General features: G+C 48.3%; 7 protein-coding genes across 7 annotated transcripts; 3 read left to right on the top strand and 4 right to left on the bottom strand.

Moving 5' to 3' along the window:
• Window positions 1–881: 881 nt before the first annotated feature.
• Window positions 882–2,627, bottom strand: BC939DRAFT_442634 (uncharacterized protein). Its single transcript, XM_051554420.1, has 5 exons — window positions 2,383–2,627; window positions 2,171–2,308; window positions 1,985–2,058; window positions 1,601–1,907; window positions 882–1,500 (listed from the first exon to the last, which is right to left on the bottom strand). Exons 1-5 carry the CDS (start codon window positions 2,536–2,538, stop codon window positions 1,132–1,134), a joined length of 1,044 nt encoding a protein of 347 aa, XP_051415051.1. The 5' UTR covers window positions 2,539–2,627; the 3' UTR covers window positions 882–1,131.
• Window positions 2,628–3,018: 391 nt separating this feature from the next.
• On the top strand, window positions 3,019–5,499 carry BC939DRAFT_442632 (RNA polymerase III RPC4-domain-containing protein). The gene is made up of 7 exons (XM_051554419.1): window positions 3,019–3,392; window positions 3,503–3,549; window positions 3,656–3,716; window positions 3,863–3,977; window positions 4,098–4,451; window positions 4,554–4,615; window positions 4,754–5,499. Exons 1-7 carry the CDS (start codon window positions 3,189–3,191, stop codon window positions 5,420–5,422), a joined length of 1,512 nt encoding a protein of 503 aa, XP_051415050.1. The 5' UTR covers window positions 3,019–3,188; the 3' UTR covers window positions 5,423–5,499.
• Window positions 5,500–5,501: 2 nt separating this feature from the next.
• On the bottom strand, window positions 5,502–6,523 carry BC939DRAFT_442628 (vacuolar transporter chaperone 1). The gene is made up of 2 exons (XM_051554418.1): window positions 6,461–6,523; window positions 5,502–6,134 (listed from the first exon to the last, which is right to left on the bottom strand). Exon 2 carries the CDS (start codon window positions 6,095–6,097, stop codon window positions 5,663–5,665), a length of 435 nt encoding a protein of 144 aa, XP_051415049.1. The 5' UTR covers window positions 6,098–6,134; window positions 6,461–6,523; the 3' UTR covers window positions 5,502–5,662.
• Window positions 6,524–6,962: 439 nt separating this feature from the next.
• BC939DRAFT_483363 (uncharacterized protein) lies at window positions 6,963–7,479 on the bottom strand (the record flags this gene model as incomplete). Its single annotated transcript, XM_051559175.1, has 2 exons — window positions 6,963–6,992; window positions 7,096–7,479. 2 exons carry the CDS (start codon window positions 7,477–7,479, stop codon window positions 6,963–6,965), a joined length of 414 nt encoding a protein of 137 aa, XP_051415048.1.
• An 847-nt stretch (window positions 7,480–8,326) lies between these two features.
• Window positions 8,327–10,175, bottom strand: BC939DRAFT_442622 (uncharacterized protein). The gene is made up of 2 exons (XM_051554417.1): window positions 9,085–10,175; window positions 8,327–8,875 (listed from the first exon to the last, which is right to left on the bottom strand). The coding sequence occupies exons 1-2, from the start codon at window positions 9,896–9,898 to the stop codon at window positions 8,724–8,726; spliced, it is 966 nt and encodes a 321-aa protein (XP_051415047.1). The 5' UTR covers window positions 9,899–10,175; the 3' UTR covers window positions 8,327–8,723.
• Window positions 10,176–11,292: 1,117 nt separating this feature from the next.
• BC939DRAFT_442618 (PLC-like phosphodiesterase) lies at window positions 11,293–13,070 on the top strand. Its single transcript, XM_051554416.1, has 5 exons — window positions 11,293–11,787; window positions 11,887–11,963; window positions 12,081–12,134; window positions 12,241–12,489; window positions 12,595–13,070. Exons 1-5 carry the CDS (start codon window positions 11,493–11,495, stop codon window positions 12,991–12,993), a joined length of 1,074 nt encoding a protein of 357 aa, XP_051415046.1. The 5' UTR covers window positions 11,293–11,492; the 3' UTR covers window positions 12,994–13,070.
• A 1,907-nt stretch (window positions 13,071–14,977) lies between these two features.
• On the top strand, window positions 14,978–17,574 carry BC939DRAFT_442614 (lysine-specific permease). The gene is made up of 3 exons (XM_051554415.1): window positions 14,978–15,349; window positions 15,816–16,028; window positions 16,240–17,574. The coding sequence occupies exons 1-3, from the start codon at window positions 15,142–15,144 to the stop codon at window positions 17,517–17,519; spliced, it is 1,701 nt and encodes a 566-aa protein (XP_051415045.1). The 5' UTR covers window positions 14,978–15,141; the 3' UTR covers window positions 17,520–17,574.
• Window positions 17,575–18,647: the final 1,073 nt, after the last annotated feature.

Raw genomic sequence — 18,647 nt, 5'->3', positions numbered from 1 at the left:
TCATCATCTTAACCTTCACGCGTCCTACCGTCTTCCTGCTCTCGTCCGTTTCTTTCTCTCCACGATCGATCCTTCTCAATGTAACCTGTGTTATATTGCTGCTCCGGATAGCCGTTCTTCACCTTCATCTCTAGCTCCTGTCTTGTTGATCCACATCCTTTAGCTCTTCCTCTCCAGTTTCCAGTCTCACTCAACAATCAGGAACGAAAAAAAAAATCGCCGGGCGACATATCGTTTAACCATGATCGGGTCGACCGAGCGCGTCCTTACTAACGTAGCCAAACGCGCCCTTTCCCCTCCAACACGCAACACTATCGGAGACACAGTTGGTCGAGATTCCCACATGTATTGTGGTATGGAGTTGTCTAGTCACTTCATCCTGGCCCGTGGCTCATCAGCCCAATAGGTCAAGATGCAAAGTATATCCAGTCAAGAGGGGGTAGACAAGGGCAGCAAGGGATAGTGGTGCAAAAAAAAAAAAAAAAAAAAAAAAAAGAGGAGCAGGAGTAAGAGGAAGGGACGGGCAACAAGGGGTGCAGCCAAAGATGAGGCAATAGATGCTTCGTAAGACAAAAGAGCAAGTGAATATGAACAAAAGGGCGAAAAAGGGAGGTGGATAAAGATAAAACGAGGGGTATAATAATGCAGTGGAAGGGTGAAAGACAAAGAAATGAAGAAAAAAAGTAGAACCCACCACGCTGCTCATCATGGTCTTTCCCAAAGGCATGGATAAGAAGTGTGCCTGACCAAAAATATAACCAACATCGGATGTATCCACCCCTGCATGCATGCACGAAAAATTTTAGTGGTTATTTCTTCCTTCGTCCCTTTCTTTGTTCACCAAGAGGAAAAAGTAAGCCAAGAACAGCTCTGTATCATTGGCACATTCCCAAAGAGATATTTAAATTGGAGGAAGTAGTGCAAACCGAATAGATGGACGAAGGGAGGACTATCCCTCTCCTCGGTGCAGCTCATGAAACCAGACCGACGGATGGTTTGTCAGCCTAGGTCGCCATAAAGGGGCCAGCAAGGAGTCGGGCACATTCAATCTCGACTTGATAAAACTTACGAGATGCTCCATCTACTTCGCATAGTAACGCATCAAGACGCGACTTTTTGTAACTTTATTTCCTAAGACCCTGATCCCATTCCTGTGTTTGGCACCGCGACATGCGCCACCAAAGGACTGCCAATCCTGCCTTCAGGCTTCACTCGCTCTTGCCTCTCCTCGTCTCTCCCCACACTGTCATGCATCTGCTTCCCATGAACTGTCAGTAATGGTGTCGTTTCTGCAGTATGGAATGAAGTGAGGCCCAGTCGCCTTGTCCTGAAATGATAATACAGGCACATTCCCAAGAGCACAGCCTGAAGGACTGCCGCAAAAGCATACGGAAGCCATGTAGACCAATTGGCCCCGGGGCTCAGCGCCAACGAAACTGTCAGCATAATCGCTCCTGGTGTCTGCATCAACATCATTGGAATACTCAGCGCACCTACGGACTAGCAAAAAAATAAAAAAAGCGCTTGTTAAAAAGGCAAAAAATATCAAAGCAATAATATTCCGCCCTTCAAAACGTACTGATACGGTTTCTCTCCTTACCTTTCGAAAGCGCGTTTCAAGGATCTGAGGAATATACTGGATCATGGTCAAGAGCACACTGGCGATCCCCAAGAACCCGGCCCAAACCAGTGTCCATGCACTATGACGCTCAATACTGTTATGGACCGACGCTAGGAGGATGGTCGTGATGACGGTCGAGACGACCACGTTTCCGGCAATGATCTTTGCGAAGAGGAGAGAGATTGCCCAGGTGAACGAGCGAGATGGCAAGCAGAACAGGCGGCATTTCCGCACAAGCGGGTTGATCTTCTTGTGGGGTGGAAAGTAGATCAGGTACAAGGCGAATCTAAAGGTGGAAATAGGGGGTGAGTTTGAATGGATGTGGTCCATTCGGAAAATCCATGTGCCCAAGGCGCAACTTACATTAAAGTAAATAGCACAGACTGAACAAAGAGCTGTGCGATCGACAGTGTGCTCTCTAGACAGCGTCCTGCGCTCTATTACCGTGGAAATCAAAGGTCATGTTACGGGTGAGTATCATTTTTTAACGATCGTCAATTCAGTCTTCTTTGTTAAAAGATGCTATTTGTATCATATACAACTACTTACTGTGATTGCACAACATCGGATGGACCTCCATTGTAGGATGAGGATATTAAAAAACGACCAACTTGTTGAGAGGCATCCAAGGAGTAGGAACCAAGGACTGAGGCCGTCACTGCTGCCCTTGTGGATGATTCGGAAATGCTACGAGTATCCGGCTTTGGGTGTTATTCATCAGCTGTACGACTTGAATGTCATTTCATAATGACAGTATGTACCTGAGGCAAGTAAGAGACTATGATGCCTATGAGCACCAATATCGAGAGTGTCAGCTCATAACTGTTACGCCTTGATGTACACTCTTCTGGTTGTGGTGGCCTCGGTAGCGATAATGAAGCGAGTATTTCAAGTACTGGTGGAAGAGGATGCAGCATCGTGAAAAAGGCTGGAGGAGGGAAGATAAAAGAATGAAGAAAGTGCAGCCCATGTTGGGTGGGCGCAATTCGAATTATTCAATGGCCCCTAATTTTCATATCTTCCCCCCTATCCGCGTGCAACGAAACGGTCAGATGGTTGGGCAAAGGTCTTCTGCTTGGGGCGTGCAGTCTTCTTAGACGCCTTTACTTTTAATGGCCTCCTGCGCTCTTGCACTTTGCCAGGCAGACGACTCCAAATTGGACAAAGCTGCTGCAACTGGTACCCACGGTCTATCGATGCTGTGCTGCCGACACAATAACCATGTTCACTAGGAAGGATCACTCTTCAAAGGGCTCGTCGTATTCTTTTGAAACACTTACCTGTCAAACTGCTTGATGGGTTTAATCGGTCAATTGCTGTGCTTCTTTTTCTACGCGTTCTGAACGAACTAGGTCGCGTCGTGTCTTCTTGAATTGTGACCAAAGTGCATAGTAATACACAGTCACTTTGTTTACCTAAACCAGCAACTTGACAAAAAAAAGGTGTTCAACCTTCAAACCCTCAACCTACCTCGAACCAGTGCCTCTTCGCCTTTCAGGACTACCACCACCACCACGGGACCCTCTAGTTTGCGTCCCCTCACCTACTTCATATAATATCATCGACAATGTCAGAGGACGCAGGAAGCTCGAGCACCAACCCTCGCACAGGTACGCCTGCTGCTACAGGTTCATCTACAGGAAGTGCATCAGGAAGCATTGGCTCTCTTCATACCCCAACTGGCACGCCCGCAGGACGGCTAACCTCCCTCCGTGGGGGACGTGGAGGTGCAGGTGCGGCCCTGGCTTCGAATCGCGGTGGTGCCTCCAAGGTATGATTTCATTCAGGGACAAATTGCGCTTCGAGAGCAACTGCGGTGGAGCTGACAGTACCCATGGGTGTTATTTTTATTTTATTTTTTGTTGGCTGCTGCTATAATAGATGAAATTCACCCCAACAGTGCCAAGTAAACGTAACAAGAAGGATGCGTAAGTACCCTCAATAGCTATGGCTAGCTGCAGTAAACTACAGGATGTGTATTGGAGAGATTGAACTGATGTGTCTTTTTTTTTTCTTTTGCGTGTTCAACAATAGTGCACCCTCTCTACTGGAAGAGGCTAGAGCTGGCGCTGGATCAGATTTTGGACGCGGTTTGGTAAAGAAAAGTGGGGAGGGCCTTATTTGCTTTTATCGCTGGGAAAGCTTTCACCACCCTCATGCTTGCCACCAGCAAATTTGAACCAGAATGACTCACAGTTGCGCTCGTTGTCAACAACGTCTTTTTTTTTATCTCCTGGATAGAACCGTGGACGTGGCGAGCGTGGAGGCGCAAGGGGACGTGGTCGGGGAAGGGGTCGTCCCGATGAAGTCATGGCCACAGCTTCTGGACCCTTCTCACTTGGACCTGCAGCATTCGGTATGCAGCTATACTATCTATGATTGCCATGGTTTTTTGCTGTTGGTTATTTTTTAATTTTTATTTTCATGGTGCTTTGGTCTGACCAGGCTACGATTTTATTTTTATTTCTTTATATAGCTCGCTCGAGGCAAGTCGCGACAGGTGGAGGCGCTAGTGGAGCACATTCGAGCTACACGGGCATTGAGACAATCAAGGTCGAGGGCGGCGAGGGCTTGTCAGGCGAGGATCGGGATTACTATGGGGCCTTGGCTGTTGACATGAAGTTTGGATCGGTCGCCACAGATGCCTCTGTACCTACTGGAATCGAGGGTCCAACTGACGATATCAAGAATGGAACTCCCGGGGCTGGATCTTCGATTAAGACTGAAAAGATGAAGGAGCAGGATATGGAAGACGTCGCTGTTGGTAGCGGTCCAAAGATCAAGGATTACGGTATCAAATCATTCGAAGGCACAACAGTGGACGAAAATGGTATGTTTCAAATGGACCATCGGCTGTCGATTGTCAAGTGAGCATTGGCAAGCGAACTAACGACCCGACACTTCATGGCTATTTTATTGTGAATGTGTACAGAGGGAGACGACGAAGATATCAAGCTAAAGCTGGAAGGACCGGCGCAGGATCTGATGCCCTCTGTAGGTTTTTTTTTTTTTTTTTTTTTTTTTTTTTTATCAAGTCGCATTATACAGCCCGCTCTTTTATTTTGTCCGCAATTTGCTACAAGCTAGATCCATAACCTCACTCTTTGTCCTTTTTTGATGATGGCCAATTAGTGGGCTGAGGATCAAATGTTCTTCTTCCAATTCCCTAGTGTCATGCCCTCGTTCAAGCCCAGACCTGTCACCGATATCCCCATGTCCTCCGTTATCTCCTCCTCATCTTCGTCTCCAGCATACAATTCCCTTTACAGCACACCCGACGGCACAGAAAAGACGGAAGACTCTGAAGATGGATTGTTGGCAGTCAAATCCGAGCCCATTGATGTGGATCGACCGATTTTGATTCCAGACCATGACCGGAATTTAGCGCAGGTCAAGGCAGAACAGCACGATGTCAAACTGGGAATCGCCGCGATGGACGGTGCTGGATCCGGTAGCTCTGCGCCGGTCGGTCAGCGCGCGAAACCCAAGGCCCCAGCAACAGCAGGAGCGAATGCGACTAACAACAAGGGTGCGGAAAAGGAGGAGACTGAGGAGAGTCATCTGCAGCAGGAGGGCAAGATTGGACGGCTACTGGTATACAAGTCTGGCAAAGTCAAGATGCAGATTGGCGACATTGTCATGGACGTGTCTTCTGGATCTGAATGCTCATTCTTGCAAGACGTGGTTGTCGTGGACTCGAACAACAAGCAGGCGTTCGTGATGGGATCTGTGCAGAAGAGGATGGTTTGCGTGCCGAACTTGACGCAGCTGCTGAGTGGCCTTGAGGCCATGGATGTATAGTTGTCGAAGGAAGGAAGAAAGGAAGGGCACGACTAGGGAACACGCTTTTCATCACACTCTGCATAGAATAAAACGCATTTCATTCATAGTTATATTCAATGCCGTTTATCTTGAACTCTTCAAATGGTGCCATCTGACGACGCATTATAATTTACTGAAGTTTGAAAATCTGCAAAAAAAGAAACGAGTTATAGTGCAACAAATTCTTCGATCCTCTCTTGTATTATATCCTCCGCACGACTAGATGCCGTTATCCGTAAACTTCAGTCCGAAATTGATCATAATGGCCGCCAAGATGAAGACACACAGCACCGTCGGACCAAAACGATCATCATAAGGGCCAGGCTGTCTCTTCCGAATCCGATCTGCTCTCCAGTGAAAGGTGACGAGGGCGTAGATCATGACGACCATGGCCACGAACGTGAAGACGCCAGCAGAGATCCGCCCGACACGGTCGCCAAAGTTCAGCAGGCCAATGGCAAGGGATCCCAGGAGGACTGTGAAGTTGAGCCAGGAGAGGAACGTGCGTTCGTTCGCGAAGAAGACCTTGGGCTCCACGCGGACGGGCAAAGCGATGCGCTTGCCGGGTGTCGCCTGCAAGATCGGTACGGACGATGAGGTCGGCATCGTCAGGGTGTGGATATGTTGTTGGGAGGATCCTGCTGCTACTGACATGGCTGTAGTGTGTTGTTGTCGTTGTTGTTTTGTTCTCCTATGCAAAGTCAAAATAGAGATACCATCAGACAAGGGCAGCACCACACATACAGACATAGCACTGATGGGGTTTACTGATCAATAAAATGGTTGCCCAAGTTGAGGGAATTTGATGGAATTGGTGGTGCTGGTGGTGCTGGTGGTGTTTCGCGATGGGTCCGTTCACCTGCGTTTGGTAATCCCTGGTAATCCCTGGTAATCTTTTGTAATCTCTGGTAAACTTTCCCCAAAAGTTGATTTCAAGAACGCAATGGTGGAGTGAAGTTGTCTTGATGGCAAGGAGCGTTATGAGAGTGGACAAGCATGCGAGAGGGATCCACTTACGAACAGATGGAGGAATGTGTGGAGGTATTCAAAAAGAAGAAAGGAGGGGAAAGTGAAGTAGTGGAGTGCGCTGTGGAGAACCACACAAAAAAAAAAAAAAAAGTGACTGTGCGGCCCGAATTTTCATAGACTGGACCAGGATCAGTATGAAAGGAACGGCATTGAAGATGTATCTAGTCTACTATCGCGCCTTCTTGAAAAGAAGCAGCAGTTGGCACGCCGCTCAGTTTATGTGCATGATAATATTACATGATTCAAGATCCCTAGAGGGCTTATCTGTCTAAAAAAAAAAACTAACGAGGGTATGGTAACAGGGCGATCTAGATGTTTGTCATTGATGTCCCTGCTGAAAGGCAGAAAACGAGCAATGATGATAGAGATAGAAAAAATATATACAAGCGTAAAAGTACAGGATGGAAAAGAGAAGAATTAGCGAAGTATGGGAATATATATATATAATGATGGACGGACGAACGCAGGAAGGACGCCTTGAATCCTTGAATTAAGCAATGTGCACCGCAGGAGATCCATTCTATTTCAACGAACAATAACAAAAACGTTAGTCCGTGCACCGCAACAAATGTAAGCTGAATTGAAAGCTAGGGGCAGCCATGTCAGCAAGAAACAGCACTTACGAAGGGGTGTCTCCAGCCGCACTGGAACTGGCTCCGGTGGTAGCCATCGCCACTTGTCGAGGTATTATAGCCGAGATGGCCCTGGAGAAGTGTCTTGCTGATGACCATCGTGCCTGCGCAGCTGGAGCAGTAATCGTGCTTGCCCAACATGCAGTTCTGGAGACTAATGTCGGGTGGAGACGCGACCTCTCCGCGCTCATGGGCAAGGACGTCGTTTTCGAGCACGAACGTCGCAGTCAAGGCCACAGATCGCTTGAAAATCAATCCGCTGCCGCCAGTCGCAACAAACACGCCGCAATGGTCAGGCACCTGTCGATTGGCCTCGTAGATCGTGTTCAACGTTTCCTGCCATCCTCCTGCACAGAAAGGGAAATCATCCTCCATGATGCCGAGGTAGACCGTATCCTCTACTGTTCCAACTTTGCGGATCGCACTAATGAGGTGCTTGCGCTGGTTCTTTTCCGACCCCTCCTCTCTGACCCACTTGACGTGCTTGCGGGCCTTGGGGATGGTGCTGAAGTAGGCCTTTGCCTCGTCAAACGCGTCAAAGTCCGTGAAATGAGTATACACAACAATCTGGATACGTGAGTACAATGGATCGGCAGTCTCGTCCGGAAAGTTGTCTAGGTACGATGTCAGCGTCTGTTTGATGTAGGCAACTCCGTTCCTTCTGGGCGCAGTCATCAAGACGAGGGTGAGCAAGAATGGTGCTTGTGGCTCAATGGCTTCGTTGAGAACATCGTTGGAGATATTGGGCCTGTAGGTGTGGAGCTGATTGCATCCGATGAGTACCAAGAGGAGCACAAGGATCATAGGCAGGATGTATGTCATGGCCTTCCAGAGCGTAAACGACAGCTTTCTTTCGCGGATTGAAGCTGATCCTGTGAGGGTGATGTCCGGGTAGTGCGCCGTTGGTGTCGACTTTGGAGATGATGCCAAGGACTCCAAGTGTTCGCTATCCAGTTCCTTTGAAACAGCCACCAATTGCTCCTCCTCGCTGGCGTAAACAAATAGGTCCGCATCCTCCCACTGCTGTCGTTCAAATACGGACGTTTTAACCTTGCCACCCCAGCGACCCATCCTGCGCTGATATGAGACAACAAGCGCGACGAAAAAACCGACAGCCAGACCTGTACCAGTCCACCAGACAATTGCTTTCGGGATGACGTTAAACAGGCAGAGGATGATCTGAATATGGATCCTGCGGAAGATCCAGAAGGATGTCCATGGCTTGCTGCTGCTGCTGCTGTTGTTGTCACTCGGTGATGATGATGATGACAGGGTTGACTCCGGGAAGAGTGCCTGCACGACCAACAAGGCGAAGAGAAAGGGACCCAGGCCTGTGAAGACAATGACATAATAGAAAATAGTGGTTGTAAGCAGATGTCATTCCTTGACGCGCCAGTTAAGGTTTTAAACTGCATTGACGATTGTGCCTGGAAATAAGATTATCTCATTCTGACAGCTGATAGCGAAAAGATAACCCGCGTGGTAAAAACATATGGGAAAAACGGACAGGGCTGTGCCAGCGACAAACATGTCATTGGAAGGAGCGAGAGTGGGCGATTCGGGCAACCTATTTCTCATTGAAAACCACCAACGCCAGCACTTTCATCACCCCATTGGCGCTATGTCCCTGGAGAAGTTTTTTTTTCTGTGTTTTTTGCATCGCCTGTTTGATCATGCAGGCTGCGCCCTGATTGCCATTGACAAGACTGAAAGTCCACTTTCACGAGGTTCGTCCAAGCTGGCATCACGCATGTCAAACTCGACTGGCAAGCTGGGATGGTTGAGCATTCGTTCAAAGGAGAGATCCTGAAACCGAATCAGAAACGATTCAAATCGACTCTGTCGCAAAGAATGAAAGGAGCGAGAGCCATCCCCATGAGAGACGAAAAGCGGATCCTTTTTTGTGTGTGTATGTGTGTATTTTTGTGCATACAGATCGAGTCCTTTGGTTTGAAAAATAACCGTAATCTTTTTCCTTACCTAGATTGCACTCATGCATCGAGTCGCTGAAGAACAGCGCAGGAAACTGCCATCCCAGTGATCTGGAAAAAATGAAGCCCAGGAGCTGGCGAGACGCCAAGACCAGAGCCACAATCGTCAGAAACAGGTTGCGGAAGATCCGCGAGCCGTTGCCATTGAAGATAGTCGTCAGTCGCTCCTCAAAGAGTGCCAACGAGATAATGTTGGATATGGCGAGCAAGAGCGAGGTTCCAAGAGTTTGTTGAGCGGAGACCAAGAGGGCTGGCGTCAATGGCACCACAAAGGGCGATGCAATCATGGCGGCATACTGTCCTGCATACAGAACATGCGATGGTGCTGTACAATGATCAGGAAAATGGCCTCCCAGTGCAACAAGACTCTGCAGTAATGTCAACAGAACGACAAAGCGAGTGACAGGCTGAGAAAGAAGCGATCCAACAGAGAGATTAAAGACACTGGAAGGGTTGCTGGAGGGATCAGACGAAGGTGCAGATCCGACAGGTTGAGAACCGAGTGTGATGACTGTGCTAGTGCTACCGCTGTTGCTGTTTGGTGCTGTAGGCGACCCTGGCGTAGATGCAAAGCTCTTTAGGTGGAAGGAGGTTGGCGATTGAGGCGGGGTCGGGACAGTGTAGGTGGAGCCGATCATGGAGGCCGGTGAAGATGGCCTTGAGCAGGGCGAGGGTGAGATAGAGGAGGCGTAGGAAGTGCAGGCGGCATGGGAGTGTGAATGGGAATGCGGATTGAGGTGCTGTGAAGATATTGAGGAGTGCATCATTGGGGAAGCACTCCTTTGTTGTGATATTGATGACATTTTCGTTGCTTGGTACAATGTGGAGATGAGAGATAGAGAGTGATGGATTGAGAAATTGAGGAATTGAGGAAGAAGGAGCGAGAAGAGAAGAGTAGAGTCTAAAATAAAAAGAAAGTCGGTCTTGTTAGAATCGAGAAGGGCTAGGAAGACGAAGCCGAAAGAGAATGGCTATTCCATGGAGGTGCCACAAGTTACCGTAAGCCAGAATAAAAAGAAGAAATTAAAGTGATCGAAGCGAAGCAGCGAAGCAGTTAAAGTATTAGAGGGAAAGGGGAAGAAGGCGGTGTAAAAATACCGGAACAGGAACCCTTTTATAGTGCAGCTAGCGATCCTTGGGCCTGAATGCCTTGATTGCATAGCACAAGTCTATTACCAAAAGCCTAAACTTTCTTTATTTTTATGGTTACAGCCCTTCTTATGATGTTGCGGTGATGTCCATTTGTCCCACCGATTGCACTGCCTATGCACCTTACACCATCGCAAGCTAACAACCCCTACACAGCACTAATCCTCAAATGACAATCCTACACTGAGAGTAAAAAATAAATCATCACTTCTTGCCCCCTCGTCTATTTTTCCTCTTGGCATCCCTCTGAGTGGCAAGTGACATTCGGCAAATGGTAGCACAGGATGCAGTTTAGTCACTCTACATACCTGACACACACCAATGTGATATGACCTTCTATCACCGACTTTTCTGCAATAATCGGACTCACCCCTTGTGGTCCTAGGTGATTTTCCTGCTTCTTAACATTCCTTCGTTCGGCGTTGTAACGATGAGACAGGAGGAGTGAACAAAGGAGTGGGGAGAAGAATTAGAGGGGTAGATATAGTTCGTTACAAGCAACCGCCGTTCCGTCCTGTTCCCATGGATCGATCAGGAGTACATGTGCAGGATAGGTTAGCCAGACGCAGGGAGCATTATTAAAATGAGAGCTTGCAGCAAACTAACTCCTCTTCAAAGCCCATGCTCCCCCACTTGCTTCCATTGAGCGATTGGCTCTCATTCTCTTAATCAGCTTTTGGTACATGTACATGTATATACAAATGAACAATACGGTTAGAACTAAACGTAGTCCATGCAGCGAGAGCATTTAATTGTTTGCAGAAAAGCTTTTTATTATTATTATTTGAATAGATCTCCTTAATAATGGATGCTGGCTTCCAACCGGTCCCCCTGTGCTTTCATATTGTTTTCCATGGACACCCGCTCAAAAGAGAGAGAACGAGTATGTGTCTTATTCTTCTCTCCTAGAATATTAAAGGTTCGATTTGCCTCGGCGCAGCCATGATGATTACCGGGAGTGCTACTTGAGGGTATCAACCGTATTACTTTACCCCTGTACGGCTGAACGCGTGCCTCCACAGTCCGCAGGCCCTGTCCTATGAGATTGTCCCCGGGTTTGAAAAGGCCCTGTGGTCTCTACACGTGATGTCGCTATTATTATCGCGCGTTCCTGGTGCCATGTCAGCCTAGCGATCCCTCCATTGCTCTACCATCAGCATCCTTTCCTTGTCCCTAACATCAACCCCTTCCAAGTCTTGTCAGACATCCCTACACACCTTCGCAACCCCACATACCTACTCATCCCTCATGCGCGCCTCACTCATCCTTTCCGTGGGCGCTATCCTGCTCTCCTCTTTGGCGGCGCACTCTGACGCCCAGCAAGTGTGCAACGGCTATGCGGAGCTGTGCTCCAAGACGTTCGACAAGGTGTCGTATGCCACCACCCATAATGCCTATGCCTACACTCCTCCTGGCGGGCTGGCCACCAACCAAAATAACGACATCCCGACTCAATTGAAGGACGGCATCAGGGCGTTTATGCTCGATGCCTATCCCACACCATCGGGCAATGCAAAAGACATTGAGCTGTGTCACAGCATGTGTAAGGGTGTAAACTATTCTCTTTGGACACACCCTCCTCAAATTACATTTCGTTGGCACTTATTCCGTCAATGACTCTCTCCCTCTAATCCTCCATAAGGTACTTTGCTCGATGCTGGCCCGTTATCCAAGGTTCTTCAACAGATCAAGACCTTCATGGATGCCAACCCCAACGAGGTATGTTTTCTATCACCCCTTTCAATAATGTATTTTTTTTTCTTAACATGCATTAATGTGCTACAGCTCACCATCTTGTACGAATGTATTTTTAACCCTCACTGACCTCGTTTGTAGATTATTACGATTTTATGGGAGAACGCCGGAAACCTCAAGCCCGCGCAATTCCAGGTAAAGTGCTTTCAGCCATGCTGCCATGTGTCACATTGACCGCCAACTCCAAAGGGGGAGGGGGTTTAAAAAAAATCAACTAACAACTAACAAACCTCATTGATAGGCGGCGTATGCGGCTGCTGGGCTCGATAAGTACGCGTACACGCAGACAGCTAGTGCTAAAACATGGCCCACACTCGCTCAGATGATCTCGAGCGGAAAACGGATGGTTAACTTTATTGACGGCGGTGCGGATGCTACTGTGCCATGGCTCATGGCCGAATACTCGTTCGTGTTCGAAACACCCTGGCAAATTCCAAAGGGTTCCGCATACCCTTGCACGGTGGACCGTCCCAAGAACCAGCGCAAGCAGGTATGATGCGCGATATCATGCTCTGGTTCGAACTTTTGGTGTTGCATACATTGCGCATTCCAATTCTCATTATGGTCTATTTTTTTTTTTATCTTTTTTCGACAGATGTATGTCTTGAATCATTTTATTTCGGGACAGTTCCCACTCCAAGGTCTAACAGTGGACATGCCCCAACCAGGCGCAGCGAATGTTACCAATGGAGCGGAACTGACCAACCATGCGAAGGACTGTCAGAAAACTTTCAACCAGCTCCCCAATTTTGTTGCCGTCGACTTTTATGAAAAGGGCAACTTGTTGCAAACCGTCGCGGAGCTCAACAACGTCAAATGGAACAACCAACAACCTACTGCTGCTTCCATTGCCGGAACCGGTACTGGATCTGGATCTGGATCTGGATCGGGTTCTGGAAGCGGAAACGGAGCTTCGTCTGACTGGAAACATTTGAGTAAGATGACCCTTGGAGCTGCTGCTTTAGCAGGAGGCATTGGAATGATGGTCCTTTAAGATCGAGTAGAACAGGCCCTCGTATCTAATAAAGATAATAAAAATTTCAGTTGGCAGGCTATGCTGGAATGATCTGTCTGGAGCTTGCTACGGGTTCCTTGAATTCAATTAACGCGCTCGTCGGCTGTGCACCTCGATGTGTAGTTAGACCGCTATGCGCCATAGTGCATTGCGTGTCCTACAGGAGCGTGATGGTTAGAAACGCTTCCTTCTTTTCTTTGGTTGCAATTGACTGCATTAGACCTCCGGATTCTATCCCACTCTAAACAAAGTGAATGACGGGTTAGAGATGTATAAATAGGATGGTTTAAGAACGCTACCACCAGGTGAGAATGTAGGAACGATGGGTGATATTTGTACTTTATGGTCAACAATTCACTCGACAAACGACAAACGACAAACGGCAACCAAACAACAACTTGGTCCTGCGCTATTATACCGAAACAACAACGTGCAGGGAACAAAAAGAGTTGGATGTGAAGGAATCATAAGCTTTTGGGCAGGCGAGCGTTTAAACCATGCTTGGATTTACGTTACACGCGCAAAGGTCCTCCGTTCTAGGAATTTTTTATGGGGTAACTAGAAAATCCATGCAGATAACCAAACGCGTGGTGTCCAAAGATCGTTTATGCGAGAATGAGGGGGAAAAAAAGAAGCATTCAGTTGTCTTTGTTGCTGTTACTGGTGAAGATGTTCGATGTCGATGTGTCGATGTTGTTTTGGCAAGCTAAAGGAGGACGCCTAGGTCCGTAGACTATACGCGTCAAGGAGGGTCGAGGTTTTGGGCGTATATCTTTTATGGCGTACAGTTATAGACCATGACGGCATGCAAAGTCAGAGGGCGTAGGTGGCCAAAAGGGCAAATAGGGTCTTACACTAATTTGTGAGATTTCTTGAAGGAGTGAGAGCGAGTGATGAACCCTATATATGTTTGCCATATAGCCGTTGTGGACCTTACTCTGGTCCTCTGAGGGACATCTTTAATAAAGTTTTCTGCAATTTTTTTTTTTACGAAGGACTTGTTGAGAGCACTTATATAGACTAGTAGACTACATACCATTGCGGAGATTTCATAAGTGCACATCGATAACCTAAAGTAGACATTTTATTGTGTGGGAAGAACTGGCCCATGGATCGGACTTTGGGGACTGAGGGATAGCAACCACTATGATTGGGCACCACGCCTGGGCATACATGTGACATGAGGGCCGTAGGGACGGGAGTATTTGTGGGTTGCAATGAGCACTGACTGTGGTTGAGACAGAAGCGGAGCGGGGATTCATGGCGGTGGAGTGTGTGAAAGCGGGGTAGATGATGATGTGAGATGAGGCGACCAGAGGGACAGCGAAGCATCACACCGCACAAAAGAAGAGGACTGTATTGCTATCTTCCTGCTCGACCTAATGGATCGACAGTAGGAGCAATAGACAGTGTACCATGCTCTGGTTTGGGTAAATTGTCCTTTTTGTTTGTTTTGTTGTTGATGATGCCTAACCTTAGTAAGTTATTCTCCATCTAGTAAACACGGGCGATCTCTAAATGCAATGCGTGAACAGACGAGCGACTTGTCCCCTCTTTCCTTGCCATTGTTTTCTTATCGCCAACAGGCCCGAATTAGGGTTGGGCGATATGAATCCGGCCTGATCAATCGCTCGAGCAGCAAGGAACCAGCGGCCACGACAAGAAACAGTCTGGTCTGAGTGAGTGGAGCGGAAACTTAACCAAGGCAGTGAGTGGCCACTCACTCCAGTAGCAAGCGGGCTGCCGTTTTTTCACTTTTACCCTTCTTTTTGTGCCCGAAACGCTAATCGGGAATGACCAAGTCTAGACTAAAGACACATGAAGTGTGCACAAACGGCATCTACGGATACGAGTGAATTGTACAAGCCCGAAGAGTGCCATGCAAACAAGTACTGCTGCTCTCGATCTTCATAAAAGGGTACTTACTATGCCCCCGTGTCCCGGTTCCTCTTCTCCTCTTGCTTTTCCCTTCTCAGTCTTTCTTCGCACGCTTGACTCCCTATACCCCTCCCCCTTCCTTCTTTCACGCACCTGTACATTACCGCCGAAACTATCTCCCACAAATCAATCCCCTTTCCTCCCTTCTACGTAGCCACATACACTTCATCTGCTCATAACTCATTGACCATGAACGGGGATCACATCGGCACCCACGGTTCAGGGGATAAGATGGAGGTGCAATCCTATTCCCAGGGAGCCCCCATCGACCATTATGACGAGAAGGCAGATGTCTCGCTCCACGATGACACCGATCTGAGCAACCCCACCACAGGCGATGTCGGCCAGGGACTCCAGCGCAACCTTGCAGCCCGACACTTGACTATGATCTCTCTTGGTAAGCATAATCAGACACAGTCTACCTTTATCTAGTCCCCTCCTTTTCATGGCATAGCAAATCCCATTTCTTCCCTTCGGCAGCTCTGTCCTTTGTTGCCTGCATTCAGCCATCGATCTTCAGTCTGGTACATAAGCAATGGAGCATACTGGTCGTATGAATCCTTGCTTTGGATCATCGTTGCGTATGCTTTATGTTTGCTCTCATAATCGTGTTGCGATCAGCCGTTTGTTTGTTTGTCTTCGCATGCACGGCCTTATCGAATTTCTCGACCGGCGACAAAATCCAATGCCTCAAAAATTCAAAACGGCCAAAAAAGTAGACCACTTCACCGGCTGTAACCTTAAACACTTGACCAGTCGCCCACGGCTGTTGTAGGGACAGCCATGATCTCATCTCACATAGCTCACATAACTCACATAACTCGCATAACTCACAAACAACTTTTTCTGTGCATGCTTCACAGGAGGAACCATTGGCACAGGTCTTTTCCTGGCCTCGGGATCGTCCATTGCTACAGGCGGTCCAGGTTATTCGCAGATCGCATACACCCTTGTGGGAACGATGGTCTTCTGCTTCATGTCTTCGCTCGGTGAGATGGCCACCTACCTACCCATCACAGGATCGATCAACGCCTACGGTACCCGCTTCTTCGATCCTGCTCTTGGATTCATGTTGGGTAAGTACTCCTTGGAAATATTTTTTACCAGCTGGATGAAATCTGTTGGGTGGCTGGCCAGGGCCGAACTTTTGACCCAATCCCCTGGGTCCCGTCTTGGTCCTCATCTGGGGCATGTGACCATGCAGCTTTTTCTTCTCCGCTTGGCTTCTAAGACTCAAAAGTTAATCACATCTACTTTCTCATATCGCATCTGCTAAAAATCTCTCAGGTTGGGTCTACTGGTTCTCATGGTCCATCACCCTCGCTACCGAACTCGTTGCATCCTCGCTCATCATCTCGTATTGGATTTCGACCGAAGCTTGTCCAGGATGGGTTTGGGCTTTGGTCTTCATCGTCATCCTCACTGGGCTCAACCTGACGACCGTCAAGGCGTATGGTGAGACCGAATACTGGCTCAGTTTGACCAAGGTCCTTGCAGTCATAGTCTTCATCATCGTCGGTTTCCTCTACATTGGAGGCGCTATTGGCACACCCATCGAAGGAGCACCCAAGCCCGGACGCGAGGTCTTTGACATGGACCCTTTCCATGGTGGTTTTATTGGTCTCTTCTCCATCTTCTTGAACGCTGGGTTCTCCTTCCAGGGAGCAGAGTTGGTTGGAATCGCTGCTGGTGAAACAAAGAACCCCCGCAAGAACGTTCCCCGCGCTATCCGTCAGGTTTTCTGGCGCATTCTGATGTTCTACGTCCTCACTATCTTGATCATCGGCATGACCATCCCTTACGACGACCGAGAGCTTGCCAACCCTGACGGTGACGTCAAGGCTTCGCCCTTTACCCGTGTGTTTGTCCAGGCTGGGATCAAGGTCGGCGGCGATGTCATGAACGCCGTCATCCTCGTCGCCATTCTTTCCGCTGGTAACTCTGGTCTGTATGCCTCCTCGCGTGCACTTCACACTTTGTCGAAGGAGGGTAACGCGCCCAAGTTCCTTGGCTACGTCAATCGCTGGGGTGTGCCCGTGTACTGTGTCCTTGCCACGACATTGGTCGGCTGCTTGGCATTTATTGTATCGCTCCCTCAGGTCGGTCAGGGTGAAGCCTACAACTGGCTGCTGTCTTTGTCCTCCACGACTGGCTTTATTGCGTGGTTGGGTATCGCGGTCTCTCACATCCGCTTCCGCATGGCTTACAAGGCCCAGGGCCGGTCTTTGAGCGAACTTCCTTTCGTCTCGCGTCTGTACCCGTTCGGACCCATCTACACTATTCTGGTCTGCTTGGTCATCTTGATCGGCCAGGGCTACACAGCCTTTTCACCCTTCGACATCAAGTCCTTCCTGTCGGCCTACATCACGCTGCCATTCATCGTCCTCCTTTACTTTGGAAAGAAGTACTGGAGCAAGACCAAGATCCTCAAGTTGGTCGATGTGGATTTGGACACGGGACGGAGCTTCATGCACTCTGCCATGCCTGTGATGGACAACGAATCTGAGATGAACCAAAACAAACGCAAGCCCAACATCTTCCGCCGCGTACTCAGTGCTATCTTTTAATTTATTAGAGCGTTTTTTATAAATATACCAGAATAAAGGAAAAAAGCTGCTCTTACTACATGCACGATATGTTTGCATCACCTTTTGACCCTGGATAACGGTTTTTTTTTTTTTTTTTTTTTTTTTTGCAAAGACTGCCTTAACAGCATATTTCGCAGCGCTTGCGCAATGCCTTGAAAGAGAGGGAGAGCAGCAGGTACAGACACCGTTTAATTCATTTATGCACTTTCTTGCCCCCTCTGATAATTTCCTTTTGCGCGTAATATAGCAAGATAGAGCCAGAGCATTCTACCTTATACCACGCGTAAACTGCTGTTTCTCTTCACGAGAGCCGTCATGGCCACATATAGAGTCGTGCCTAGTTCTACCAGCATTCATAGGGTTGGTTGCACAAACGAATGCAGTGGTAGCGACCAAATGTCCGTGCGCTCATGTCATTGTTTGTTACACCGGCGTCAATAGCACAGCTACCACATTTCATATCTCTTTCTCGACGTCCTTCATAAACATTTACTGGTGTGACTCCCGATCTCATGGATCCACACCGGTGCTTATTATCTTAGCATGTATGCATGCAGGTTGCGGCGATATTCTGTCTGGACCCAGACGTGCTCAGACGTGCTCAGCTCCAGTAAGTTGTTATCGGCCTCCAGGAGACTCTGTCTCCGTCCCCAAGAATCGAAAGCACGCGGTGCAATCTAAGGATGCTCGGGAGATGCTGCTTAACAGAGCAATGAATTCCAAAAAATAGGAAATAGGAGATACGAGCTCCTCCCGCTCTGTGATTACGATGGCGCCAGTGGAGAGCTGGTGGGAGTCTCTGTCACTCCCTCGATTTCTCCTGACCCCCCTTCCCCTTGGTGTCCATGCGTGCTCCTAATTAATGCGCTTCACGTCTTTGTAACGAACCTTGGGGAACGCGACGGGCCCTCCTTTCAATAAAATCCTCACTCCTTGATCCCCTTTATTTTTATCTGCCTATTCGCCTTCCTCGCTCATTAAACAAAGTTAAAACGCGATCTTCGGGCGGGTGTGGTCCACCTGTGTTGGCATCGTAGTCGAATCGCTCATCAACAGCCTAGCAAATCCTGCCTGCCCCTTACATCTTTAAAAAAAATGCACAAATGG

The sequence above is a fragment of the Gamsiella multidivaricata genome, assembly GCF_025024155.1.
Source record: "Gamsiella multidivaricata strain RSA 2152 chromosome Unknown BC939scaffold_13, whole genome shotgun sequence".
Lineage (NCBI taxonomy): Eukaryota > Fungi > Mortierellomycota > Mortierellomycetes > Mortierellales > Mortierellaceae > Gamsiella > Gamsiella multidivaricata.
Note: the sequence above shows the minus strand (reverse complement) of the source record. Positions and strands in the feature narration are given on the sequence as shown.

Bases quoted from the DNA above. Each gene is read 5' to 3' on its own strand.
- BC939DRAFT_442634 (XM_051554420.1), bottom strand. From the start codon at position 2,538: ATGCTGCATCCTCTTCCACCAGTACTTGAAATACTCGCTTCATTATCG. The intron at 2,059-2,170 runs GTAAGTAGTTGT...CCACGGTAATAG, and splicing joins TCCGATGTTGTGCAATCACA to AGCGCAGGACGCTGTCTAGA. The intron at 1,501-1,600 runs GTAAGGAGAGAA...TTTTTTTGCTAG, and splicing joins TTGAAACGCGCTTTCGAAAG to TCCGTAGGTGCGCTGAGTAT.
- BC939DRAFT_442632 (XM_051554419.1), top strand. From the start codon at position 3,189: ATGTCAGAGGACGCAGGAAGCTCGAGCACCAACCCTCGCACAGGTACG. The intron at 3,393-3,502 runs GTATGATTTCAT...CTGCTATAATAG, and splicing joins ATCGCGGTGGTGCCTCCAAG to ATGAAATTCACCCCAACAGT. The intron at 3,978-4,097 runs GTATGCAGCTAT...TTCTTTATATAG, and splicing joins ACTTGGACCTGCAGCATTCG to CTCGCTCGAGGCAAGTCGCG.
- BC939DRAFT_442628 (XM_051554418.1), bottom strand. From the start codon at position 6,097: ATGTCAGTAGCAGCAGGATCCTCCCAACAACATATCCACACCCTGACG.
- BC939DRAFT_442622 (XM_051554417.1), bottom strand. From the start codon at position 9,898: ATGTCATCAATATCACAACAAAGGAGTGCTTCCCCAATGATGCACTCC. The intron at 8,876-9,084 runs GTAAGGAAAAAG...CAACCATCCCAG, and splicing joins GATGCATGAGTGCAATCTAG to CTTGCCAGTCGAGTTTGACA.
- BC939DRAFT_442618 (XM_051554416.1), top strand. From the start codon at position 11,493: ATGCGCGCCTCACTCATCCTTTCCGTGGGCGCTATCCTGCTCTCCTCT. The intron at 11,788-11,886 runs GTAAGGGTGTAA...ATCCTCCATAAG, and splicing joins TGAGCTGTGTCACAGCATGT to GTACTTTGCTCGATGCTGGC. The intron at 11,964-12,080 runs GTATGTTTTCTA...CCTCGTTTGTAG, and splicing joins TGGATGCCAACCCCAACGAG to ATTATTACGATTTTATGGGA.
- BC939DRAFT_442614 (XM_051554415.1), top strand. From the start codon at position 15,142: ATGAACGGGGATCACATCGGCACCCACGGTTCAGGGGATAAGATGGAG. The intron at 15,350-15,815 runs GTAAGCATAATC...CATGCTTCACAG, and splicing joins CTTGACTATGATCTCTCTTG to GAGGAACCATTGGCACAGGT. The intron at 16,029-16,239 runs GTAAGTACTCCT...AAAATCTCTCAG, and splicing joins TGCTCTTGGATTCATGTTGG to GTTGGGTCTACTGGTTCTCA.